This window comes from Anoplolepis gracilipes, chromosome 8, assembly GCF_047496725.1.
Source record: "Anoplolepis gracilipes chromosome 8, ASM4749672v1, whole genome shotgun sequence".
NCBI lineage: Eukaryota > Metazoa > Arthropoda > Insecta > Hymenoptera > Formicidae > Anoplolepis > Anoplolepis gracilipes.
In genome coordinates this window covers 2,454,609-2,480,651 of record NC_132977.1, presented here as the reverse complement: position 1 = coordinate 2,480,651, position 26,043 = coordinate 2,454,609, and the positions used below count along the sequence as shown (strand labels likewise).

Genomic DNA, 26,043 nt, shown 5'->3' with positions numbered 1-26,043 from the left:
ACGCGCGGTGATGGATGCATCAGCGGGACCAAAGCACCGGCATTTACCACAGTCGTTTGAAGGCCGTAAGAAATCCGAGGGATGTCCAGGCTACAGCCTTGACTACTGCTGAAAGGAGAAGAGAGAAATCGCGATCGCATAAGAGAGCGAGACGGGAAAGAAGAAGACCACGCGAAGATTAGATCCCCCAGGATGAGTATAGGTGGGATTGGATTTGGCAGACGCGCGCGCGACTCTCGCTGGCGGTAGATGCCGATGATGCGAAGGAGTAGGACAAGAAGAAGGGGCAAGAGGGTGGAGTTTAGTTGGTGTCCGAACGACGCGGAGAGGCCGCAGAAGGGAAACTCGGAGTAGGGTACAGGGAGAGTATAGAGAGAAATGCACGGTAGGATAGAGCAAGAGGCAAGTGAGCAGGGAAGAGAGAAGAGAGAAGAGAGGCCGTAAGTGACAGAACGGTGGTAGGTATAGGTGAACTACTGGACATCACCGAACCACCCGAACTGCACTCGGCGGTATTTAAGGGAGAGCCGCGAGCGTAGCGCGCCAGTTGTTAACACGGCCGGTCGGTGGTTGGTTTCCGCGGATTCACGCTCGTTCGACCCTCAAGTCGCGTGGTATCGAGTGAGAATATGTGGGCAAGATAAACATCAATTTGACTAATCATTCCCAAGTAAATAATCTCCATAAACGAGCTGGAAAAATTATTTAACGAAGTTTGAGAAATTTGACAACCACGTGATCGTTTCCTCAGCGTTCGCCAGTCCGCCGCGATATATTTTCTTTCGTGATAAAAAATATATCGATCGCAAACCCGCAAGTGTGAAAAAATCGAGTGAATATATGAAGGATTATATACTTAGTTTCTCTCCAAATCGGCGCGACGACGTTATGTGAGAATACACATATGGCATTACTTCAATTCTTCGTACTTGAAGATCGAGAGAATTTGATATTTTTGAATCTTGGATGGTACAGATGAGTATATCAAAGAGGTACGTTCTCATCTCTTTCGTCAATTTTACATGAAAGGAATAATCATCTCCAAAAAGCTTAAATCTTTAATTAGTTTTATATTTTTTAATGTATAATAAAAAATAAAATATATAAACAAGAATGTAAAGAAGTAAAACCGTTCAAATTTAATTTAATTATAAAACGACTGGTTTATTTTAATAGTCTAGTTTATTTTAAATTTGTGATCTTGAAAAGTATCAAAGATGACGTGATGTCATTTTCATGATAGCAATTCTACGAATAAACAAGAAATGTTATCGCACATGTCGCGTCGTGTCAATGAATAATATCCTATTTATATTTCTCACTCTCCCTATTTAACATACATTCTTTCATTATATATTAAAATTCTTTAATAAGAAAATATTTGAAATTTTTGTTTGCGATAAAAAACCATAATTAAAACATGTCACTATTATAATTACATCAATAATATTTTTAACAAACTCAAGTAATATGGAATTAAAATGATAATATTGTTTGTTTTTAAAATAAGATAATAATTAATTTTTATAAAATACAAAGATGCAAAAAGTGTTAATATAATTTGTATAATTTTGAAAGAAGCGAATATAATATTATTATATTAGTTTCGGAATATTTGACAATATGTTTTGTTTTTAAATGAAAGAATATATTTTTACCTTTCATACCTCATATAGCAGACATCAAAATTAATTAATTTTATGTTATAATTTTTTAATGCTTTCTAAAAATATAAACGCATGTAAAATTTTGATTTTGGATAATGACTGAATAAATTATATAATGTTTACTTTAGAAAAAAATGTATTATATAATATATTATAAATTAGTCATATTACATACACATACATACACATAAGATGAATTAACTATTATGAGAATTAATCGAATTAATACTGCATATAATTAAAACAAAAAAACAAAAGTAAAATCGTTAGCAATCTTTCATGATTCTTTTTCTTCATTGTAGACTAAATTTTAAGTAATTCTTTTTTAGCGAAATTCAATGTCATCAATTCACAAATTGTGTTTCGGAGAAAATTACATGTTTACGTTCTCAGTAGATAATCATTCTAAAAATATTAAATAATTTTTATCAAATTGTTTTATAAAAAAATTTTTATCTGAATGTTGCGCTGTAATTTTTCAATAAGAACATAGAAATGAAAGAATGCAAAGTATGTATACATATATGTATTAATAATGAGTAGTTTTCTAATACATAGGAAACTACAGCACAACAGTAAAACGAAAATATATTCCACAAAATTTTACATATATTACTTTATAAAGTTACTTTCGGATTTCACCTGGGAAGCAGGTGTATTAATAAGAATATGGTTTTATTATAATTTTGTACAAGAGCTTTGTTGAATATACCGAAGCTAATAATTCTTGTAGGAAAGAAAACTATTATTATACAGCTTGCATCAGATTAGAAATATCTGTTACAAGATTCCCCCTACTATTATTCTGCAAAATATTATTCCGACATATCTTACATTTGCACGCACATTTATTATTTGAAAAATATTATACCCCCGTATTTTGGAATAGGTACTACCCGATGCTGCTGCTGTTGGCACTCGGATTGATTTTCAAGCAATCGTCCGTCGGAGCTTATCTATCACAAGAAGGTACATATTTTGCACGATCGAATGTTTCGTCCGAATTCACCGGGACGTCTTCCAGTCGCAGCATCTCGGTCATCAGGATCTCGTCCGATGAGCGATTGGAGCGGATCATTTGGTGGGCCGGAGCTTGCGCCAAGGAAACCGTTGTCAATTGGGGGTGAGGCGATAATCGCTTTTACATCTTATAATAATATATATACAATGGAAGCGTTGAAAGCAAGCAAGTTTCGGTAAACTTTACAACTACCAGAAATTCCTCGATATTATTGTAATCTCCTCGAAGACTTGGACGACGTTATTTTTATCCGACGATATACAATACTAATGCGCGTGTATATATGCTTTCTTTTTCTTGAAACGAAGGGGCGCGTCGAGTGTTTTTACAGTAACCACACACAAGGTTAAAGTGTGGCTCCTGTTCTATCTGCCTTTCTGAAATAACACATTTTCTCGGATATAGGCAAATCTCTCTTCCTATCCCCCATCGTCCCACCCATATGTGGGAGAGGATTGTAGCGGGAACTCGGTTGGCAAGCACGAAAACAATGCCGCCTTTCACTATTGCCAATATACGTGGAAGTCTGGCTGTTATGTATACATTTAGCGTCGGTTAGGTCTTTCAAATGCCACCCATCGTTCCGAAGAACGCTGATACAGTCTAGCGGAACGGTCCCTATGAATCCTTGTCAGCCGTTTCAATACAATTAATGCCGCGTTATGATGTCCGCAGAATGAAAATCGATGTCCAAATGAATCAATAGATTTTATATTTTACACCTCTTTTTCCTCGCCGAATTATGTATAAAGAACGAGTTCTGCTTTTGTCGGCAGTTTATTTTCCAAATAAAAAGTCACGCGTTTTTTAAATCCAAGCGATAAGATCTGCAGAATTTTCTTTCCTTAATCGCACGCAATAAAACAAGGTGCCAAGTGTACGTCTTTCTTCTCTGTGTATAATATAAAAATAGTATTATACGATAAATAATATTTAATAAAAATATCAACGCTTTCAAAGAAACGATAGAAAGTAACATAAAATTATATTACAGATGATAATAATAATAATAAGAAAATAACGCGTCAAATGCAATAATATAATTGTTATTTCGTTAGATCCATTAGAGCGAAAAAAGGGAGATACAAATGGCACAAATTTATCATGTTTATTCGTTGACAGTAACCGCAAAGCCAACCGAGCTCTTAAGCCGAAAAGCGGCAAGTTAAGTAAGCAAGGATTAGGTCCTGCGACGTGCGGGTGTCTCGGAACCTTTACGTAGGGACCGGATTGGACCCTGGACCTAAACGTAGTTCGGTAGGTTGCCGTCTATGTTTTAGTCTCGCCTAGATGGGACTCATCTGCTGATGCTCTCACGAGGATACCACGAAATACCACAACCACGAAGCGTCACTTTGCACTTAAACGGCAGGACGAAAGCTCTTTTACCGTCGTGAAGAAAGTGCACACTCTGCTTTCTCTCCCAAACGTTCCCACTCTTTCTTCCGAATTTGCTTTTATCGCGTGAATAATTTGTTGAGGAAATTTATTTAATTTGTCTCCTTCTCTTCGCATCGCGTTACCGTATAACTCAGTTACCCAAATCGGTTCGCGACAACGAAATGTTTATTTTACTTTGACATAATCTCGTCAAATTTTTCGAATGTTACATACAGTTGTACTATAGTTGCACAGTTATAGTAAATCGTGTCTTTTCAGAATCTAAATAATAATTCGTCGACAAAAAGAAACAACCCAGGTAGCAAGCACATGTCATTTTGACGTCGAAAACTGGTTATTTCTGGTTCAATAACGTCACGTGACCAAATAATGTTTAATTTAAAACGTCATAATAACGTGATTCTTAAGTCATTATTATAAATCGCCCAAGTATTACTATTTTTCAACTAAAAATTCATTTAATTTTTGATAATATCTTAAATTATTGAAACAATTTTGTGTATAATTTTGATATTTACAAGTCTCTATATCTCAGGCCTCTAACATGAACTTCCTCTTTAACCTGACTTGATCGTGACATTTGATCATGAATCTTTTCCTCTAGCGTGAACTCGTGAAAAGTGAAAAGTTTCATTAACGAATTCAATATTTGTGAATGAATTTTTCATTTTTCACGAGTTTATGCTAGAAGAACCGATTCGTGATTAAATGTCATTAAAACGTCACTAATAGGTCTAAAATGGTCACGAAGTCACGTCTTTTCAACATCTTTTTCCGTCATTACATCACGTCATATTTGGTTCGAACTGACGATATTTTGAAATGTCGTGTGCTTGCTACCTGGGAAAAAATAATGTCGTGCTGTAACAAAATATATATTTCTCGAAATATTAATAAATTCAATATATTTTAAATTTCATATTTGTTTAATATTTCAACCGCTACAATAATAATTTATTCTCTCGATAGAAACACGAACGTGATGCTGCGACAGGTTTGGCTTCGCAAGTCAAGCAGAAAGCTGCAATTGATATATGCCGGCGAAACTTTGACCGACTGCATTGACGAGAAGCTCGCACGGTGGGATGACAGCGAGTGTTTGCCCAGCTCTCGCCGCGTCTATCACTATCACGATGACGGTGACGAGGTGTCGATCGAGGTGTTCCAACTGGACGGCAAGGACGCTTCGAGGATACCCCGCGATCTCTCTTGGCTATTGTCGTCGTCGGAGCTTCATTATCAGTGCGATCGCGTGAGAATGCGAGTACGAAGCCAAGTCGCGGCTCAACATCGACATAGGTACGATCCCGCGTGACCGAGTACGTCTCCTTCGACCCCATCTACTCGCAATCAACGAAGATATTACCTCCCCCTCTCCCCCTCTCTTTTCTCATACTTGTCATCTAACAATTAAAATCGTGACGAAAAGAAGAGAGAGAGAGAGAGAGAAAGAGAGACTAAAAAAACGGTCTTTTACAACACAGGAAATACGCGAGCTCGACAAACGCGACGACAAACATGGGGAAAAAACGGGGCCGGAATCGGAGCCGAAGGGAACTATTCATGATACCGGGAACGCAGTGGTGCGGACGCGGTGACCGCGCTACCAAATATACCAATCTGGGCGGCTTCGGGGTGGCCGATGCCTGTTGTCGCAAACACGACACGTCCTGTCCCTTTCATATACCGGCGTTTGAGACGCGTTATGGCGTTTTCAATTGGAGAATATCGAGCATGATGCATTGCGCCTGCGACGAGCGGTGAGTAATTATGTTTAATGATGTCGCGTGATCTGGAGAAAACGCCGAGAAAAGATCATCGGATAATTAGTAATGTACCGAACGATTGAAATAATTATTCGACTTTCAAAAAAATATTCAGCCTTCACGCGAACCTTATATTTATAAATAAAATAAAATAAACATAAGAAGGCAAAATGAAGAGCCGACGCGAACAATATTAACGATAAAAAATATTATCCCGTGCACAGCAGTATTTTAATTCTTAGGAAGATGATTATTAAGAGTATGCATCTGATTCACAAAGTACATTTTCTTTTCTGTAACATTACAGATTTCGCACATGTTTGAAAATGGCCAGGACTGCATCGGCAGACTTTATAGGCAAGATCTTCTTCGACGTGCTGCAATCAAAGTGCTTTATTTTGAAACCGCAAAAAGTGTGCGTGAAACGGTCTTGGTGGGGCAAATGTCAACATCATGAATACCGAAAACAAGCTCACGTACGGGATAATGTTCCTTACTAAGGCTGTAGGAGATCGCGAGAGACGCGTAAAGAGATACTGAAATATCCTTCTTCCGGAGATGTCAATAACAGTTCTCAGGGATGTAATATTTTGTCGAATATTTATAATATATATCAATGAAAAAGACGAAAAAAGAAAAAAATCGAGTCGATTATTAAATCGAGCTATATCGCCAAAAGTACGATTGACAATATATCGTAATATCTTTAATACGAAGAATCGTTATTATATATTAAGTTTGCCGATAATCATGTCAGACATTTTCAATTAAAACGTTCAAAAACGAGGAGAATGCATTTACACGTGGGTACCTTTTCCAACTTAAGCTCATAGATATCGTCTTCTCTAAAAAATCGCTTGTTATATTTCTCCGATACATTTTTTATAATATGTACTACAATATATAATAAAAATAGAAATTTTTTATTTTGATTTCATAACAAAATTTTTTATTTGAATAAACAGCTCTTTCATTTCTGCCGTTTAATTGCAAAATGGCATCGTGGATATCGGCTTGTATAATGTAGAGTTAAACCTGTAGATAGAAGTCATTAACTTTAAATATCACTCGCGTACTATTAGCAAATTAATAGAATTATATGATCTTGAGCTTTGTTCATTAAAGTATTTAAAACTTTTAGATAGCGTTTTAAAGATGTAAAAATTCAAAAAAATAAAAAAAAGATCAAATATGGACATAAAACATATGAAATATAATCAATAGATATCTTAAGATAGCTTAGCATTTTTGATGAGATATTATTACTGTATGTATTTATACATTAGCTATTTACAAGCTGCACAAAATAATATTTAGAGATATATATATACATATATAATTCAGATGTAAGAAAAGTAATTTTATCGCTATTATTTATATTCTATTTACAAATACATATTTTCAACTCAAAATAATAATTTGTATAAGAAAGTTTTAGAATAAGTCATTGAACTTTTTAAATGTATTCTTTCATCTTTTTATATGCAAACTTTCTCGAATGAGAAAATTTAGAAGATTGATTAAACGTCTTTTAAAATAATTTTATACTTTTATACTTTTAACATTAAATATTTTAGTAATATTTAGTAATTAAATGTTTTGATTCCATTTTTAATTTGAAAAGTATAATTTAAAAAGAGGAGAGAAATATTATGTATATTTGATTTTTATCGACACCAGACATCGACGTAAAATAAATCAAACAAATAGAGTCTATAAAGTTTGATGATTTATTTTAAAATTGCTCTATATATATATATATTCGATTTAATCGGAAATGTAATCGATCTATTTTTATTGGATCTTCGGCGTACACCTATGTAACATTTAAAAGTGTGTATATGTATATAAGTGTACGTGGTTCTACATTTCGCGCACGCGCGCAAATTTTGAGTAGGAGCAAATGACTGGCTCAAGATTAAAGCAATTTGTACATAAAATAGATTTCTGATATCATTTTTGCTTCTCCAAAATATATATCTCGACTATTTAATTATTACATAAAAATCGTAAATTATTAATCTGCGAAAACAAATAGAGATTAGGCATATATATATTTGAAAGAATCCAAAAAAGCATATGAGAAAAGAGAGATGTTTCCAAAAAAAAAAATCTCTTTCGCTTGTTGAATTCTTAAATACTTTAAAAATTTGTAAAATAAAAAATACAACAAAACATTCATCAGAATTGGTATTTATATTTACCACGACGCAAATATAAAAACACTTTTATGCTAACAATATTCTTCCATTTATTAAAATCGGAAATAATTATATTATTGTAGCGCAAATCGTTTACGCGCAAATCTCACAAATTTTTAAATATGTAGATGAGAGTTCGAAATGTGTGAAACACACGATGCATTAATAAAGAAAAATAAAATTATACAAAAAATACTATGCAATTTTTTTATCTTTTATTAGATATATATTGTCTATATCTAAGTCTAATCCAAAAGCCTTTTCTTTCAACATCCAAGTGCTGCGTTTATGTATGTCAACGAACGCATCCCCATCAGACAAGGACGAAGAAAATTTAAAATATAGTGTAAATAATTAAATAAAGAATTATTAATAGTATAAATAATTAAATAAATCATCATTAAATAAAAAATACATTATATAATATAACATTGAATCGCGATGTCAAAACGATATACAGATATAAATATATGCCACCAAACGAATCTATCAGCTGATGTTGGCGTCTATCGAGTGCGCCAAAAGAAAGGCATGTAGTCACGTGATCGACTACACGTGTGCGTCAAACATATTTCACGTGATTGGTTTTATTTTTTCATTGCTTGCGATTGATATATTGAATCTTTTATTTAAATAATAATACACGTGCAGCATATAATGATATATAATATATAACATTAAACAAAAATGACAGTCAACAATATTTTTCAATCGTTAGATGATTAAATTCGCGCGAGGTTACGTAAAGATCGCATCACATCGTAACACGATGCACGAAACGAAAATAAAACAGGGCAGTATTCCTTGTTTACGTACGGAGCTGAATCTTGCTCTCACTTTGCACGGTGGCCAAAGTTTTAGGTAATGATGCATACAAATTATATACATACGTACTGCGCTTAACCAATAAAATGTTAGTCTCTCGATAATTGAGAAATATTTTGTAATTTTTCATTAAAATGACAGTTACTAATTAAAACTCAGATATATTTGTCTTTTATTTTTTTTTTTTTAATTTTATTTCAAAACTAAATTTGAACAATTATTTCAGATGGACTGATGGTGACGATGGATTTAAAGGTATCTTTGATGAATGCATTTGGACTTTATCTCAGAATGAAACTCATCTTTTATATACCGTACAAGGACAATTAAAGAATTCTGTAAACTATGATAATATTTTGTCCGAATACCTTAGGTTATCGATATCATTGAAGGAACATTATGAAAACTGGGCAAAAGCAGACACACATTTTCAGAAATGTCTAGATGAAAATAATGCTGTGCGAATATTAAAGCAAGATGTTGTAGAGAATTTATTCTCATTTATATGCAGCTCTAATAATAACATATCAAGGTATATATTTTTAAGATATATATAATATAAAAATTTAATTACTGGCTCTAAAGATATAAATTTGTTTTAGGATATCAAACATGGTTGAAAAATTGTGTTCATTATTTGGTCAGAAGATATGCTCAATAGAAGATAAAGAATATTATAATTTTCCAACGATAGAAACTTTGAAAGAAAAAAGCGTAGAAAGTATATTAAAGAGGGAAAAATTTGGTTATCGTGCTGCATATATAGTTAATGCAGCAGAACGTTTATCGACATTGGGTGGGAAAAACTGGCTTCTAAATCTACAGAAAGAAGAAAATGTATCTTACCAGACTGCTAGAGAACAACTGATGACTTTGCCAGGAATAGGTCCCAAAGTTGCCGATTGTATATGTCTTATGTCATTAGGCCACTTAGATGCCATACCTGTCGATACTCATATCTTTCAAATAGCACAGGCAAATTACTTACCACACTTGAAAAAGCAGAAGACAGTTACGCCAAAAATTCACACTGAAGTCAGTAGTCATTTACGCGAAATATGGGGTCCATTAGCTGGATGGGCACAAGCTATTGTATTTTCTGCAAAAATCAATAACAAATCTAAGTTAATTGAAAAACGAAAACGTGGAAATGAAAATGTTGTAAAAGCAAAAGTTCTTAAGAAAAAATAATATCTCTAACAGTAAATTACTTTATATATAATAGATTTCGAAAATTAATAAAAATGTTGACCAAGTTGATGAAATGAGACCAAGACTTTAATTATATATTTAAATGTGTAAGAGATGTATGTCATGTATCATTTATGTTTTTTAATTAAAAGGTAATTTTTTAAAATTTTCTCTTGTATGTACTAAAAAATATTTTAAAAAATCATTGCTTATGATAAAAAAATATTTTTGAAGAATTTTTATCTTACATCTATATATAATATATCCCTCTTTTTATTTTTTTAATAGTGTAACAAAAATATGTACATAATATCTTCATTTTATTACAATGAATACATTTTATATATATGAGTAGAAATGATTTCTATATTAATTACTTGAGTATTTGTTATAGGCCCACAAGTAATAAGTATTTTTTCATTAACATTTTCTCCTCTTTACTCCAAATCCTACAAGAGCATAATCAAAATCATCTAAAATAACATATTCCGCAGGAAAATCAATGTCCTCTTCAGTATCATGATCTGTAAAACAGAATTTTATATTACTTACATTTGAAAAAAAAATAAATAAAAAATCATCTGTTAGAAGAATTACCAGTGGATTTTTGTAATATGTCAGCAAATATATTTTCGGTAAGATGACGCAAACCAGGAAATGTTTTAGATAAATATGTTTTTTGTAAAGGTGACAAGACTGTTAGGCAAGCAGTTTGCAGAGATACCGGTGTTGAGCAGCTATAAGTTAATTTCATTATGCATTGAGCCATTGTAGAGCTTATTAACGGATAAAGGGTCATATTGTTCAGTCTTGTAAAAGCAACACCTATAAAAGAACTAAAATTATATTTCTAGAAAGTATGTATACAGAAATATTTGCTGCTTACCTAGTGGCTTTCGATCGAGAAAGAACTGTAACGTGCCGCTCCATGTATCGAGATGTATACCCACCATGTTACTCTCACCAAAGGTTGTCCCATATTTATACCTCTTACCATCATGCTGTAAATATCCTTTATATGAAAAACCCCAAGATTCTTGATCTTGTCCAAGCAGAGCGCAATAAAGCTCACCTGCATTATGAAGTTCTGCATTTGCAGTTCCGACGCCAACCATCTAAATAAAAGAAGTGATAAAAATTATATATATATATATCAAAGAATAAAGCTACTTGCCAAATATATAAAAAGCTTTATTTTTAAGATACATCCAACGAGAAGAAAACAAACTTACCACATCTGTGCCATATATTTGCGTTATCATTAAAATCTCCCAAAAATGGTGTCGTCCTTTCTCTAGTGGCTTGTTACCTTTCACGACTGCTGTACCAGTGCTATATACAGGATGAAATGTAACATTTAAATTATCATTCGATAATTTGATCGACGATGTCGATTTTTTTTTATCCCAGGTCCATTCGTGTTTTGTTGAAGAGAAGCCTGTGGGGAAATGACACAAAGTTTTTTTAAAATTTAAAAGTAATTTAATACTATAACAATAATATATTTTTAAACGCGATAACTCACCATCTCCTTCTTCCGTATGTTGACTATTTGAAGTTAAATCCATGTTCTATTCTGAATTATATATCTCGATTATTTTATGACATACACATACTTATATTCGGACAGATCACATTAACATTGCTCGTAATTGCACAAGTCAATACCCATTTTTTATCACTAGCTTTTATCAAAGTGTGTGAAAAACATTCGATATCAACTGCACGTGTGTACATAATAACGATGTTGGAGAGAGCGTGATGGGAATGAATAAAAAAATAAATATACAGTTGATCAAAGTACAATTTCAAAATATAAATCTTAAAAAAATCTTCCGTACCACCGGCGAGATATTATTAAAAACCGGTAGTTCACAGAATTTAACGTGGCTGGGAAAAATCTCACTGTGTATCATAAATAAATAAATCTCACCCAGCTTTGTTTACGTGTTGTCAAAAATATATGGATTTTAGGCTGGATTTACAATACATTTAGCAATCCTTAAGCCCTTAAAAAAATCAACCAATCACATTCGGTTATTCTTTCCATATTCAACTGTGATTGGTCGATTCCTTCCGCCTTGAGGCGGAAGCCAATGAAATAAGCGCATGCTAACCAGGCGCGAATAGACATCTCGCGGCCAGTCTAATTAGTTTTTTTAGTCTATGCACCAAGTCGCCAAGTGGAATATCTGCGCGATCGCGTTGACATCTAGGAAGTTTATCGCAAGATGTCGGGGGATGTTTTGTGCGACGAGCCGCTGGTATGCTCGCGGACGACGAAATGACTTGCTTGTCGTGGCGCACGTCTGCTAAATTCCGGCCTAAATTAAATCCCAAAGTGTTGTAAGCATCACGCCGCCGGTAGCGTCGAGCCACGTCCTCCAGTCGTCCGTCGCCGTCGACGCCGAAACGGAAAAAAGAACAGTGGAAACGAGAGCCAAAACGAAGGCGCGAGGACTGTGCCAGTGTATGTGTGTGCGCGCGTACCACTGCCAGGACCTGAGGTACCCGGATCTTTCAGTTCTTTTTCTTTTCTTCGTAAACTGAACGAGTGATTATTAAATTATTCGTCGCGGAGATAGATAATTAGATACACATATAGACATAGATAGATAGATAGAGAGAGAGAGAGAGAGAGAGAGAGAGACAGACGGACAAAGCAAAAAAAAAAAAAAAAAAAATAAAAAAAAAATAAAAAAAACAGAGAAGAATTGCGAGCGGACACGTGGTGACAGTTCGAAATCTCAGCTGGAATGGGAGCCAAGGCAAGCACCGTAGCACAATCCGCTAGTGGCAACGGTCAGTCCTCCACTGGGGCCAATGAGTCCACGATGCAGGGTTTCTCCATGCTCCGTTCCCTGCCCGGTGGTGTGAGCATGCTGCAGCATCAGCATCAGCAGGCCAATCAGTCGCAGAACACACGTGTGTCCGGGGACAGTAGACAGCGTGCACGCTCCTTGAGTTCCGTTCCTGACCTCTCTTCCTCCGAACAAGCCGGTCTCTCTACCTCGGTAGGGGTAGGAGTCAGCCAGGCCCTTGGCCTTGGCCTGCCACAGCTGGATTCTGACGACACGGATGAGGAGAGTGGTCGCGTTTACGCCGCTCATAGCTTGCCTTCGCACATTTGGTCCCTCAACGGTAAGTTGACAAGTGCAACTTTCAATCTCACTTCTGTATCTTTGTTTACGTACAACCTCTCTGCTTTCAGGTTATAATCGCTCGTTAAATTTATTTATTGCGCATGCATTTTACATAGTACATCGTAAATTTAGCTCTTGTCACGATGCGCCGAGAAAATTAACATACAGATTATTATTCTATTTCCTTTGTCGGCGCATAAATTATCGCGAATCTTTAAGCTCATTCTACCTGAGGCGAGAGAGAGAAAGAGAGAGAGAGAGAGATAAAAATAAAAATAAAAATAAATGTGATATTGCTTCGATAGATATTCTTTTTTTTTTTTTTTTTTTTTTTTAACTTCCAACTAATCGCCGCATTTTTATTGACGCGTATCGATTCGTGTGACAGGACTGTTTAGATAAGACGGATAGATCACGATCGCGTACGGCACGTTTGAAAAGTCATTCGGTTTCGCTGGCGGAAAAGGTCAATCGTCTCTAACCTAATCGCCTGCGGGCGGACAGGCGGTGGATAAAAAGCGACGAGAGGTTAGGTTCGCGGAAATCTTCGCGGACGGAATTGGTGCGCGGACGATGATTCGCGGGTGGGACAGGGGGCGTTTGTTTTGACGCGTGTTGCCGGGGTGGTTGGCCCGGTAACCGCGTACCACAATCGATGACAGACTTGAGGCCGCGCACAGCGGTTCTACGTATAAATGTTGGCGATTTGAGCGATAAATATCTCGTGGGGTTCGAAAAGACGGAGAAGAACCGGGGGGAAAGAAAAAAAGGGGACATCGGTCGTCGCGTAACAAAAAGAGGCAAAGGCAACGAAAAAAAAAAAAAAAATGCGTCTCGTGAGAGGATCGCCGCGCGGGACAGCGGGTCACGGCTGAGGTTATGTCGGGTCTATTATGGGAATTATAGTGAGTTCGTGTTTGAACGAGCACGAAGCTGAGGCCGTGGTCCCGGTGAATCGAGTGCGAAGGGTCTTTTACGGTATTAATTTTACGATACTTTTGTTATTTTCTAAACACGTTGTTTTTTTACATCTCTGTCAACCTTGCATTTTTTTCCTTTCCTTCTTTCTCTCTCTCTCTCTCTCTCTCTCTCTCTTCTTTTTCCTCGTCATAGACACTTTTCTCTGATTTTCTGACATTTTTCGCCTGTTCAAGGTCTAAAGTGTCCCGTATGCTCTAAATTTATCCTACCGGATGATATAGAATGTCACCTGGTCATGTGCCTGACCAAGCCACGGCTCAGTTACAATGGTAAGTTATTAAATGTGAAATAAAATTGTAATTACCTGATAAGCAAGATAAATGCGTCACATGTTTGCTATTTATCAGTCAGTAAATCATTATTTTGACAGCAAAGTTTTTGTTTTGTATTTAATATATTTAATATTTATTATTAGATTTAATATAAGTAACTGTATTTAGTAGGTACTTCATTAATAATTATTAACAAGATAATAAGTCTTACTTGTTTATATGACAGAGGACGTGCTAACGGATGGTAAGGGTGAATGTGTCATTTGCCTTGAGGAGTTACAATCTGGTGATCTTATAGCTCGCTTGCCCTGTCTCTGTATATATCATAAAAAGTATGTTATTATGATGCTATTTATCTATTATTTTTTTCTCATTTCTTGCTGACAAAAATTTTACTAGTAATAAAATTTATGATTGTTTTAAAAACTATAATAAGAAAAATATATAATTGCTAAATTATACGAAAATATCATTAGTTTCAAATATTAAAATTACAATGCAATTATATTAAAATAAAAAATTAATTATTTTGATAATTAAATAATATGTCACATCATCACATTCATATATATGATAGGATATGTAATTAAAGTTTGTGATATGTCTCTTTTTCAGCTGCATTGATAAGTGGTTTCAAGTAAATCGTAGCTGCCCTGAACATCCTGGAGATTGATTCGTACCTGTTGAACTTAGCGGAGTACAGTGGAACAAGATGCTGGCCCAGAGGACATTCACCTCAATGGGATTGAGATTGCAAGAAATGGCAGAAATTTAAAAAAAAAAAGCTAGTCAAGGTGGCTGCTAGTCCGCAATGATGATTGATGCGTGCGGTGAATTGTTCGACTGAACGAGACTCGCTCATCAAATCGAACACATGGAAACACAGATGTTTAATTAAATCCTCAACTCTACTATTAAGCGGGGAACTTAAATAACAAAAAAATCGCCATAGGATTCAACGATACACACACAATGCTATTACCTATACGTATCTATAATTAATCTATTATTGCTCTATCGCTTACTATCAATTGTACTATATTTATAAATTTTACTTAGTTTTACATCTTGAACTCGATTTAGCGCTTAAGCAGGACGATCTTTGTTATTATTGATCATGATTTTTTCTTAATCTTTTTACATTTTTTTTTCTTTTTTTTTCTTTTTTTTTTTTTTTGGAAAAAGGGGACAGAACGAATCTTAGTCAAGGAGACCTGCATAGGAGCAGGTGAGCTCTACCTTAGATAAGTTAGTTATACTTTTATTGATTTTTAGTATCGAGACGATGTATCGTAATTTTCGTTGTCTGTTGGGGGATGAGTGTTAGAAAGGATATTTTTGATACTTTCATAAAAGGGAGAGCCAGAATGTATAAGGGTTTCGAGCGATGGAGATGACGTTAATGCTGTTGATGCTGTAGTAACAATAAAGGTTCTGATTTAACCTTCCTTACTGAGATTCATACTAATGTGATAATCTCTTTTGTTGTTATTAGAGAGAATTGACACGCTCTGTGTGTTACTGAGATGTACAGTCTATTATCGATTACACTGAGGATTACCTACTATATAATTAATCTCTTTTGTATATGAATAAGGATTGACATAACCCAGCAGGAGTAGTTTTTGTAATACGAACAATCAAAGTTTCATTGTTCCAGTAATATACACAAACCGTATATGTTCGGCTCGGACTTGTATTACGTGAGGTTGATATGAAAACTAATAAAAAGCAATGTGTGAAAGGACATAAGAAAAAAAATGGGAACAGTGCAGTAAACAGAAGAAATAAAAAAATTACGTTAATAAAATTGAATGCATATAAATGTATGTGTGTGTGTGCGTGTATGTATGTATCAGAATATGTACATACACACATGTATACATATATATATACTCTCGTGCATTTTCTCTCGATTGCGATTATTTATTAAAATGTACTAAAAACTTTTTTTCACTGGTAAACAATTACAAATTGAAAATTTTCGGTAAATTAAAGGAATCGAACTTTGGAAATAATTTTTAAAAAGAATCTTTGTATACATGGTGTGTGTGTGTGTGTATGTGTGTGTATGTGTGTGTGTATGTACATATATATGTACAAAGATTCTTTTTAAGATCCGATATATATATATATATATATATGTATATATATATTGAATCTTAAAATATATTTAATATTAAAAGTCCTGTATTCAAGAGAAAGTATGCGAGAGATGCCTAAATATCTTTTGTATATATATATATATATGCATGTATATGTACATATATGTACATATATGTACATACATACATACATATATATATATGTATGTATGTATGTATGTATGTATGTATGTATGTATGTATGTATGTATGTATGTATGTATGTACCTTTTTTAAGCTACAAGAGGTAAGTGATCGTAGAGACGTTAGGTCCGGTTTCGTAAAGAAATAAAAAAAAAAAGAAAAAAAACATGTAAAGAACTCAGACTAAAATTATGAGAACATCAATAAAATAGCGATAACATATTGCAGGGAAGTTTTCTTTGCATTTCGTTATACTGATCGAGGCGTGGATTGTTTCGCGGCTTGTCGTTTATCGATTTTACGATATGTAAGGTTTGTTATATATGCGCCGATTATATACAAAGACAGAATGCGAGAAAGAAAGTTGAGGATAACGAGCAGCGAGACGAGGAGAGACGCATATAGATCGCGTATCTTATAGCACGCACGACGGGCCACGAGAAGAGGAGAGGGAACCATGCATTGTATGTATGACATGTAGCACGTGCGCACGTGAATTCACCTCGCTCTCATTCCCGTGGTGGTATTCCGTATTGTGTTAAATGAATCTGTTCGTCTTATAATTAGTATATTGTACCTTCTTGTACTTTTTTCTGTATTAAAAAATAAAAAAGTATATATTTTGAGGCTTGAAAAAAGGCAAGCGGGAACAAACCGAATGCAACTGAAACGAAAAAAGTCAATATAATAATTCTGTCGGAAGCTTATTATTGGAAAAAAATCATCTGATAAAATAATAAATTCATGCGAGATTTTATCTTTTAGCTGATGGAGATACGTAAAGGGTTTCTAAACTACCGCATTTTCCTTTTAGCAAACATTTTGAGTTTTATGTATAAATATTTTAAAGTTTTAAATTAAAATTGTGTGCTAAAGTAAGCGTCATTTAAAATTAAAACATGATTCGTAAAACATTATTTAATTTTTTTTAACAAGTTGCCAGAAATCTCTATAACTTTCTATTGTTCAATTATAAATATTGCGGACATTTTTCGTTGAATAAAATCGGCCAAAGAATCCAAAAAAAGACATTTGATTTGTGGGACCCTGAAACTAGTTCAATATTTTAGAGTTTATATGTGAGTTATATTTTTCGATACTTCAAAAAATAAATATACAGTACGGAATTCCTCTACCCAAGAAGGCTCTATAACAATAATGATTTGATCACATCACGAAATAAATCGCGAGAGCCCAAAAGTGCGTAGCTTAGCTTTATAGAATAAAGAAATTGCGAAAGGCAGAGGAAGCCTAAACTCGCAGGATTGTAACTGTGGATACACAGGTTGTAATGATGAAACATTTATATGTATGACACTATTGACTTAAATATATAGTTTATAAGCTATATGTTCGATTTACAATATATAATTATAGGAGCTGCTTTTTTATGTGCGAGCAGCAGCACGATATGAATCGTGCTTATCGCGATAAATTACGGGTAAATATTTTGAACAATTGTAATATACACGAGACGACAAATCCTTACATGTGCTCCGTACGATTAATTTTTGGCTAGACTGATGTCGATTTTTCCTTCGAAATTTAAATGATTTTTTTTCACATTTTTTTGTATTGAATTTAAAAAATTAAATAGTCGAGTAAAGTTTATTTATAATTTATAAAAGAATAAAATTTCAGCATTTATTCGTACATATAACTCGAAAATAAACTCGCGAGAAATCCTTAACTTTAAGTTATTATTAATACTTCAAGAATTTTGTTTCGACACTTTTATTCCAATTTATTGACTAAAAATTCTTGTTAATTATGTAAATATGTATAGGACATTACATATCTTATACATTTAGGTGAATCATTGTAGAAATGTTTTTTATCTAAATAGCCTTTCCTTATATCGACTGTCATGAAACTTATTTATTCGACTTTCTTTTGAGCTGTCTTTAGATATGATATAGCAACATATATGAAAGGACCTATATCCACTGTAAGTGCATTCTAAGGCCAACATAATTTATGAAGCAATTTTAACTTAAAACTTTGCTTTTACTACTTTTTTTAAGTCAATTATTATCGACATATAATTACCAAATTATATACACTGCCGACCAAAAGTTTGGATACACCATTAAAAGATAAAAAATTATAAGGAAAATATGGTTTTATTGAATAGTTTTATATTTAAATAATTATTTTATGTTATAAAAACTTTAATACATAGTAAACTTAAATAAAACAAAAATAATTCAACTTTTTAAATATTTCTGATGTAAAAGTATCCAACACTTTTTTCGTCGAAAAATGCCCCCCTTTTTTATGACTATTTCCACAAGACACGGCATTCTTTCAATCAGTTTATTGATAGTATTTTGTTGTAGAGATGTCCACGCATGTTCTATAACTGTTGCCATAGCTTAGCAGCGGATGATGAGCAGGTTGTACGAATTTTTCTATTTTATATATTTCGAGTTCTTCCCAAAGAAGTTTGATAGGCTTTAGGTTTGGAGATTGTGATGGCCAGAACATATTGACAATAGTCTCGTTAGGACTTTGTTCCTTTTTAAATATTCTTTACAAAGCCGAAAAGCTTCGGATCGATTGTTCTAACAATAAGACCGAAGAGAATCGCATTTTAAACAAGAATTTTTTTTGTAGTCGTTCTTCATGATTCCTTCTATTTTAACGAAATCTCAGATTCCATGGCCAGAAAAGCAACCCCATACCATAATAGAACCAACTATACTTTACTGTAGGTATTGAGGTCTCATCCTTTATGAGCTTTTTCTGACAAAAATTTGACAATGAGAAGTAAAAACTTCAAATTTAGATTTGTCATTCCAGAGAACATTTTTCCATTGTTTTATTGTTCAATTTCGATGTTATAAAGCCCATCTAAGACGTTTTTTTTATTTATTGGACGCAGCAAGATTTTTTTTTTATAGGTTTTTTTCTGCACATATTTCTGATGCTAAATTCTGAAGCTTTTACTCAAAATCAACTTCATTTATAGAATTAGGCGTAACGTGTTCTAAACTATTATTTAGTAACAAAAGAAAACTAATGTTCATGATAGTATCGTCAATATTTACAATAACGATGGTACAAATTCCAAAAGTTAGAAAAGTGTATCCAAACTTTTAACCGGCAGTGTATATAGATATAATAATAATTAATTAAATAGAGAAAAATAGTTTTGAATTTTTTTCTTAATTTAACAATAATAAGTGTATATATTTATCTCATTAAAGTTATTCGATAATTACTCCTAATTTTTAGTAAAACTATATAAATTATTATTATTTTCAAATTTTATAGAAATTGATGATTCTCCAGCATATTCGTATTTATATATATATATATTTTAATGGGATAAATATATATACATTTATTATTGTTAAATTTAAAAAAATATTCAAAATTATTTTTCTCTAATTAATTCTTATTATATATTACATATCGTGATATTTTTTAAAATCGTATGTGCTTAATCTTTTGCACATTACAAGTTTAAAATTGAAGGAAAATCGATTTGAATGATATATTTAGCAATAACTAGAATTTAAATTTGCGGTTTAATTATTATACTTGAAACTGCGTATCGTATTATTTAAATCTATCCTCTCTAATTGCATTTTCTTCGACACTCTTAATTTTTTTTTTTTTTTTTTTTTTTTTTTTTTTTACGTTACTACTCAAACCATAAATATACATCTTTTTATATATATATGTTCTTATTTTTGAAACTAAAGCATTCCCGAGTCTAGACATTCGTGCGTCATGGCTGTTGGGTGGGTTAAAAAAAATCCAAAATGATTTTATACACAATCTGTATGGTTTATATTTTTTTAATTCTATATATTTATTTATTTTTTCATATATATGTATCCACCATGTTTGTGGCTCTTGTTTGTGCATCTCCCACTTTTTCGTAAATAGAAATACGTAATAATTATCTACCGGCGCGGCGATTTCGCTTCTTATCGCGTCCTATGTGCAAGACGCAAGACTCGTAAGTAAGGAACGCATAGGGATTGAATTGGCTGCAACGCGGCGCAGTGGTGAGGGGCTGGCTGGTGGTTGGTCGATGGTGGCTTGGGAAGATTTTGGAGGTTATACCGAGCGGGATTGTCTGGCGGGGATCGAGTTTCTAATTGCGGGTTACGCACACGCACGGGCACGGGCACGGGCGACGATAGGTCGGCAGAGGGGCAGACTCAGACACGTTTCGTCGTCGCGAGTGAAGAGACGTGCGCGTCCAGTGGTCTCACGTCTCACAGGTGACACAACCAGTTGTCAGACTACAACAGCAGCCCATCGTTGACGTGAATACGGTATTCACGCGTTATACGTACGGCAAAGTGGACTCGATGTCGATAATATGTCGGCTACAAACGACATCAGGACGACGCGGATGCACAGGATGGCCCGTCGGGCCGTTTGACGATTATTTATGAATTCACGGAGGGGTCTGAAAAGAAGGTGTCCACGGTACAACAACATGGTGAAGGAGAAGGCGAATTCGATCCGCATCTACGATTCTGAGGGCTACAGACGTAGAGCTGCCTGCATCTGCGTCAAAAACGATCTCGAGGACGAGGTAAGCCAGCCAGCAGATGGCAGCTCCCGATATTTTTGCCGGCACGTGTATCGTTTACTTATGTCATGTCCCTCGTGTCATGTTTCTCGCGTGAGCGGATTGTTTTTCTCTCGGCGAAAATAACCGAGTCTCTCGATCAGCTGATCGTGCGGAGATTTATTTTCGAGGGCGAATTTTCTTGTATAGTTTTTCATTGTCATTTTGTAAATTACAGGTACTATTAGTTACATCTAGTCGAAGACCCGACAGTTGGATAGTACCAGGCGGCGGTGTCGAACCTGAGGAAGAACCATCAGTCACGGCTATTCGCGAGGTCCGGGAAGAGGCTGGCGTTCTAGGACAATTGGGCCGTTGCCTCGGCACATTTGAGGTTATAACCCGTGATGTATGCCATACAAACAGATATTACGTTATGCTCCATCAATATTTGGATGTCTTTTTTATTTTTATTTATTTTTTTTTTTTTTTTTTTTTTTTTTTTTTTTTTTTGTTACAACGCGCTGCGTTTTATGCATCGATCATGTATCATCATAATCTCGTATACGCTTGATATTGTCTGAAATACACTGAACTCTGGTTACAGAACACAGAACACAAACATAGAACAGAAGTGTGGGTTATGCGAGTGACCGAGGAGCTGCCAGAGTGGGAAGACTCGCGCGCTATCGGTCGAAAGAGAAAGTGGTTCACCATACCAGAGGCCCTGCTGCAACTTAGCCAGCACAAGCCCGTCCAGCGCTCTTACTTGCACAGCCTCCACAATACTAATCCTCGACATAATCCCACCTCTCAGCTGTCCAATCATTCGCACTCTACGATGGCATCTATCGAGCTAATGAATAATTCTAGTAACAATTCACGTTTAAGTGAACACAGCTAATATTGTCGTGAATCATCCATTTCTATCGAAAATTCGATCGCCATGAAGTCTCGCTGTTACTTCTCCTTTCTCCCCTTAAGAGAATTTCACGGTAACGACTTACTCTCTGTGTTTTATACATATAAATTTATATTACCTACATTTATCTTTATTATCATGATATTATTCTTAGGTTAATTATTACTATTATTACTATTGTATTACGTTTACTTATATAGACTATTGATGATAAGTTGTTTCGTAAAGGAACACTTTTTTTTTGTAGCAGGTTGTCATTTCTGATGTGATTTTTTTATCGAATATGTGAAAAGAATAATTAAGTCAATGGTTTCGTTATTATATTTAGTGTTTGTGCCTAATATATACATAGAATATCACATATGATCTTTTCCCATGCATCGCATATCCTGGATACACAGTTGTGCGAATACATTGGTAACTTTTTCTACATTTTCTGAAGAGGCGAAGAAAAAGTTATGTACTTGTTAGCATACGGATGATAAATTATGTACTTTGTATATTAACTTCTTGAATAAATTTTGTAATGATTTCTGCGAATTATATAAACAAAATGTTTACACAATATTGCTCTATACCCTTTGTATCTGGTAAAAATATCAAAGATATTTAACTAATTTTACACATAATACATTCAATGCAAATGCAAATAAAACAAATTACTTTTTTAGTTGTATTTTTGCATATTTATTTTTTTTTAAATAATATAAAAAGAAAACCCGAGAGGGGCCACAACGTGGTCACTACGCCGCCGTTTTTCATACAATTTTTTTTTTTGCAGTACACTAACGCCAACTAGAATCATTTTAGAGCGGGTGGAACTACATAGCTAGATCCATTTTTTGATGCCATGGTAAAACGACCAGTTGGTTCATGTCCGTGCTAAATCCATAATTGTGAATCGGAAAAGTACATGAAAATATTGTGAGCTCATTAACTATACGTATTGATGGGTTATTTATTTTGTCCGTGATTTTTTTATCACGCCAATTTTTCGAAAACGAATAATCATAAAACAATATATGCTTAAGCAAATTATTTTTCAAATTTTTAATTTTGGTCTAGTTAATTTTAGTCTTTATTATATTTAGACAGATCAAAGAAAGGTATCTAAATTTTTTTAGATTTTTTTTAAAAACACTTATATAATAAAATTGTCAAAATGTAATGAAATACATATTATTATTAATCATCCTTATTCCGTATATATTTATTGTTTTTGGCACCTTTTAATAACTATATATAGTCTTTCATATATATAATCCATATTAACTCCGCCAGTAGAAATAAATTATCTAGGACCGCTGCCAGTCCCAAGCCTAGATAAAAGAAGGGTTTATGCAATGGGCTGATTCTCCATCCACAGTAAAAAGAAATCTTGCGAATAAATATTAGATCTATTCTTTTCTCTCTCTCTCTCTCTCTCTCTCTCTCTTTTTCTTTCTGATAGAAAAAAACAAACATACGGAATATATATAGAAATAATTAAATAATTACGATGAAAGATATCAAGGAAGAAGAACAACTTCCTTCCTACTGCCGGTTAATTATGATCACCGGCAAAAGACTACTTATATATATTTATTGAGACTCGTACAATATTATAATAATCGTTTTGCAGACGCGTACGTTTTTCGTCAAAAGTCACAGAAAAAATCTGAATTTGCAACTAGCAGTTACATATTTTTACTTTAACATAATTATGTGTTTTAATTATGCCAATTGATTTGTCTCATTATTCTGTGCATAAAAATATTAGGGTAAGATAATCGAAAAATGAATATTTTACGAGATATTTTGTATTTTGAAACAAAATGTTGAAACTTTCAAGTCTCATAACTCAAAAAATACTTAATGAAAAAATATTTAGTTATAGTGTTTTGGAAAGCTCTCGAGGTAAGCTACAAGAATATGCAATAATATATAGGGTGTTCCATTTAACAAATTTAAGGTGACCTTCACATGACCTTTCAAATGAAAATTCAAGGTCAGACCAATGGTACCATCTTATGGTCCCCTCGAAACCAAACAACTTTTGCCTGAAACATTTTTCTCTCCCGCGCTTGGTTTTCGAGATATTCGACTGGATCGATTAAAATGGCCTACCCTGTATATACATTAAATATTAAATGTACCATACACATATACATCAAAATCATAAAATGTAAAAAAACGAAAATATAAATGCAACTTACAAAAATTAAAAAACAATACAATATACAAAAAATATGATTACTACATTTTTTCATTTATTTAAAAAAATATATAATTTTTCCATAAATATACAAAAAATACAAAAAAAGTATAATTACTAAATTTTTTAATTTATTTAAAAGAATTGTTTTAAATTTGTTTTATGTTTTCTTTAATTTCACTAATTAATAATTCTAATCAAATTGTGAATATTATGGAAATTAAATGAATATGATAAAGAAAAAATTTTGTTGAATATTATAAAATTTAAATCCTTATATTATATATTTTATCATTTTTAATTTATATCATTATATGTTTTATCATTTTTTCTATTTAAATTAATTGTAAGTTATGTTGTTTTAGAGATTTTACTAATATATATTATTCTAAACAGAAAAATATTTGTAATATATTAGTAAATTTATAAAAAATATGGTTTACTTTTATCACAATCATTCTGTAGTCTGTTCTGTAATATTTAGAATTTAATCAGGATTATTATGTTTTGATAATTGATTAAATTAAAGAAAATATGAAACAAATTTCAACGCATTAAAAAAATATAAGATTGATTGTTATATAACACACATTACTTTATGATAAATAAAATACTCTTTATATATAAGTTAAACTATATATATATATGCAGGGTGTCTGATAACTCGCGCAACACTTTAAGGGAAGGTAGAGAGTGTTATTTTGAACAGAAAAGTCCTGTATCATTTTGCGATTTTCATAATAATTATTAAAATATTAATTAAAAATGCTCAGCAAATGAACGCGCGCTTTTCGCGGCTAGACCATGAGTCATACGCTCTAGGCGTTCCAGCAGCGAAGTGTCACAGCGGGTTGCACAGTAACGAAAAGTATGATTGTTTTTCGTTGCCATGCAATCCATGCAATCCATGCAATCATAAGTGAAACACCATCTGTCGAATACGAAAATTTTTCTAAAGTCTCTCAGTAAAGTCTCTTATTTTAATTTTTAAATATAATTAATTAAAGATTGTTGTGTAAAATCATGACATAACAAAACTAAAATAAAGTTAAATAAATATGTTAAACATTTTAACATTTAAATCATGTATATATTTATCTTTCTGAAATTTCATCAAAAATATTTAAAAACAAACAGAAAGATAAAAGAAATTATGAGAATGTAAATAAAAGAAAAACAAAGAGAGAGAAAAAAATAAAAGCAGATTTATTTTGCTGTAAAATAATAAGAATCATTTTATGTAGAAATTTGCATTAGGGTAAAATACTGTATATCAATTAAATGTATTCAGAATAGAGAACACAGCTTAACGGTTGAAAACGAATATGAATATACACAGGAGAAAAACTGCTTCACGCGTGTGCGCGCTTAGTTCACAGACATCATTATTATCATCGTTATTTTTCAATAAATTTGAAAAAACTTTTAATTTTCACAGAATATTTACGACATATAAAAATTGTTTTAAATAAAAATTTAAAGCTAATTTTATGAATACTTCTAAATATAATTTTTTTCCTAAATATGTATTTCATGCCAGGGACATGTGTAACAAAAGGCAGGCAATTTCTTTGAAATTCGAAACCCGAAGGATTTCTCACAACTATTACCTGAGAGGCTTTTGAAAAATTTTCCTA

At 33.2% G+C, this 26,043-nt stretch overlaps 5 protein-coding genes across 6 annotated transcripts; 4 read left to right on the top strand and 1 right to left on the bottom strand.

Moving 5' to 3' along the window:
- The first annotated feature begins 196 nt into the window (after positions 1–196).
- Positions 197–7,129, top strand: LOC140669083 (uncharacterized). The gene is made up of 5 exons (XM_072898584.1): positions 197–992; positions 2,557–2,790; positions 5,059–5,388; positions 5,574–5,849; positions 6,163–7,129. Exons 1-5 carry the CDS (start codon positions 967–969, stop codon positions 6,353–6,355), a joined length of 1,059 nt encoding a protein of 352 aa, XP_072754685.1. The 5' UTR covers positions 197–966; the 3' UTR covers positions 6,356–7,129.
- A 1,120-nt stretch (positions 7,130–8,249) lies between these two features.
- LOC140668704 (SPRY domain-containing SOCS box protein 3) lies at positions 8,250–12,040 on the bottom strand. Its single transcript, XM_072897950.1, has 6 exons — positions 11,598–12,040; positions 11,305–11,510; positions 10,959–11,187; positions 10,670–10,897; positions 10,450–10,596; positions 8,250–9,980 (listed from the first exon to the last, which is right to left on the bottom strand). The coding sequence occupies exons 1-5, from the start codon at positions 11,638–11,640 to the stop codon at positions 10,493–10,495; spliced, it is 810 nt and encodes a 269-aa protein (XP_072754051.1). The 5' UTR covers positions 11,641–12,040; the 3' UTR covers positions 8,250–9,980; positions 10,450–10,492.
- Positions 8,775–10,171, top strand: Ogg1 (8-oxoguanine DNA glycosylase). The gene is made up of 3 exons (XM_072897949.1): positions 8,775–8,917; positions 9,108–9,413; positions 9,484–10,171. The coding sequence occupies exons 1-3, from the start codon at positions 8,775–8,777 to the stop codon at positions 10,070–10,072; spliced, it is 1,038 nt and encodes a 345-aa protein (XP_072754050.1). The 3' UTR covers positions 10,073–10,171.
- A 235-nt stretch (positions 12,041–12,275) lies between the features above and the next one.
- Positions 12,276–18,252, top strand: LOC140668599 (uncharacterized). Its single transcript, XM_072897766.1, has 4 exons — positions 12,276–13,213; positions 14,370–14,465; positions 14,695–14,800; positions 15,084–18,252. Exons 1-4 carry the CDS (start codon positions 12,829–12,831, stop codon positions 15,139–15,141), a joined length of 645 nt encoding a protein of 214 aa, XP_072753867.1. The 5' UTR covers positions 12,276–12,828; the 3' UTR covers positions 15,142–18,252.
- Positions 18,253–20,612: 2,360 nt separating this feature from the next.
- Positions 20,613–22,755, top strand: Aps (diphosphoinositol polyphosphate phosphohydrolase 1 Aps). 2 transcript variants are annotated; one of them, XM_072898252.1, is made up of 3 exons: positions 20,613–21,314; positions 21,529–21,684; positions 21,898–22,755. In XM_072898252.1, exons 1-3 carry the CDS (start codon positions 21,168–21,170, stop codon positions 22,192–22,194), a joined length of 600 nt encoding a protein of 199 aa, XP_072754353.1. In that variant the 5' UTR covers positions 20,613–21,167; the 3' UTR covers positions 22,195–22,755. The 2 variants fall into 2 exon arrangements, with proteins under 2 accessions (XP_072754353.1, XP_072754352.1); XM_072898251.1 differs by having other exon boundaries at positions 21,529–21,699.
- The last annotated feature ends 3,288 nt before the right edge of the window (positions 22,756–26,043 follow it).

What these genes read in the sequence shown, in the direction of transcription:
- LOC140669083 (XM_072898584.1), top strand. Translation starts at nt 967, where the DNA reads ATGGTACAGATGAGTATATCAAAGAG. An exon ending in CAGATGAGTATATCAAAGAG is followed by an intron (nt 993 to 2,556) that starts GTACGTTCTCAT and finishes ATTTTGGAATAG; the next exon opens with GTACTACCCGATGCTGCTGC. An exon ending in CATTGCGCCTGCGACGAGCG is followed by an intron (nt 5,850 to 6,162) that starts GTGAGTAATTAT and finishes GTAACATTACAG; the next exon opens with ATTTCGCACATGTTTGAAAA.
- Ogg1 (XM_072897949.1), top strand. Translation starts at nt 8,775, where the DNA reads ATGATTAAATTCGCGCGAGGTTACGTAAAGATCGCATCACATCGTAAC. An exon ending in CACGGTGGCCAAAGTTTTAG is followed by an intron (nt 8,918 to 9,107) that starts GTAATGATGCAT and finishes CAATTATTTCAG; the next exon opens with ATGGACTGATGGTGACGATG. An exon ending in TCTAATAATAACATATCAAG is followed by an intron (nt 9,414 to 9,483) that starts GTATATATTTTT and finishes AATTTGTTTTAG; the next exon opens with GATATCAAACATGGTTGAAA.
- LOC140668704 (XM_072897950.1), bottom strand. Translation starts at nt 11,640, where the DNA reads ATGGATTTAACTTCAAATAGTCAACATACGGAAGAAGGAGATG. An exon ending in ACATACGGAAGAAGGAGATG is followed by an intron (nt 11,511 to 11,597) that starts GTGAGTTATCGC and finishes ATTTCCCCACAG; the next exon opens with GCTTCTCTTCAACAAAACAC. An exon ending in TCTCGATCGAAAGCCACTAG is followed by an intron (nt 10,898 to 10,958) that starts GTAAGCAGCAAA and finishes GTTCTTTTATAG; the next exon opens with GTGTTGCTTTTACAAGACTG.
- LOC140668599 (XM_072897766.1), top strand. Translation starts at nt 12,829, where the DNA reads ATGGGAGCCAAGGCAAGCACCGTAGCACAATCCGCTAGTGGCAACGGT. An exon ending in GCCACGGCTCAGTTACAATG is followed by an intron (nt 14,466 to 14,694) that starts GTAAGTTATTAA and finishes TTTATATGACAG; the next exon opens with AGGACGTGCTAACGGATGGT. An exon ending in CTCTGTATATATCATAAAAA is followed by an intron (nt 14,801 to 15,083) that starts GTATGTTATTAT and finishes TCTCTTTTTCAG; the next exon opens with CTGCATTGATAAGTGGTTTC.
- Aps (XM_072898251.1), top strand. Translation starts at nt 21,168, where the DNA reads ATGAATTCACGGAGGGGTCTGAAAAGAAGGTGTCCACGGTACAACAAC. An exon ending in AAAACGATCTCGAGGACGAG is followed by an intron (nt 21,315 to 21,528) that starts GTAAGCCAGCCA and finishes TGTAAATTACAG; the next exon opens with GTACTATTAGTTACATCTAG. An exon ending in TTGAGGTTATAACCCGTGAT is followed by an intron (nt 21,700 to 21,897) that starts GTATGCCATACA and finishes CTCTGGTTACAG; the next exon opens with AACACAGAACACAAACATAG.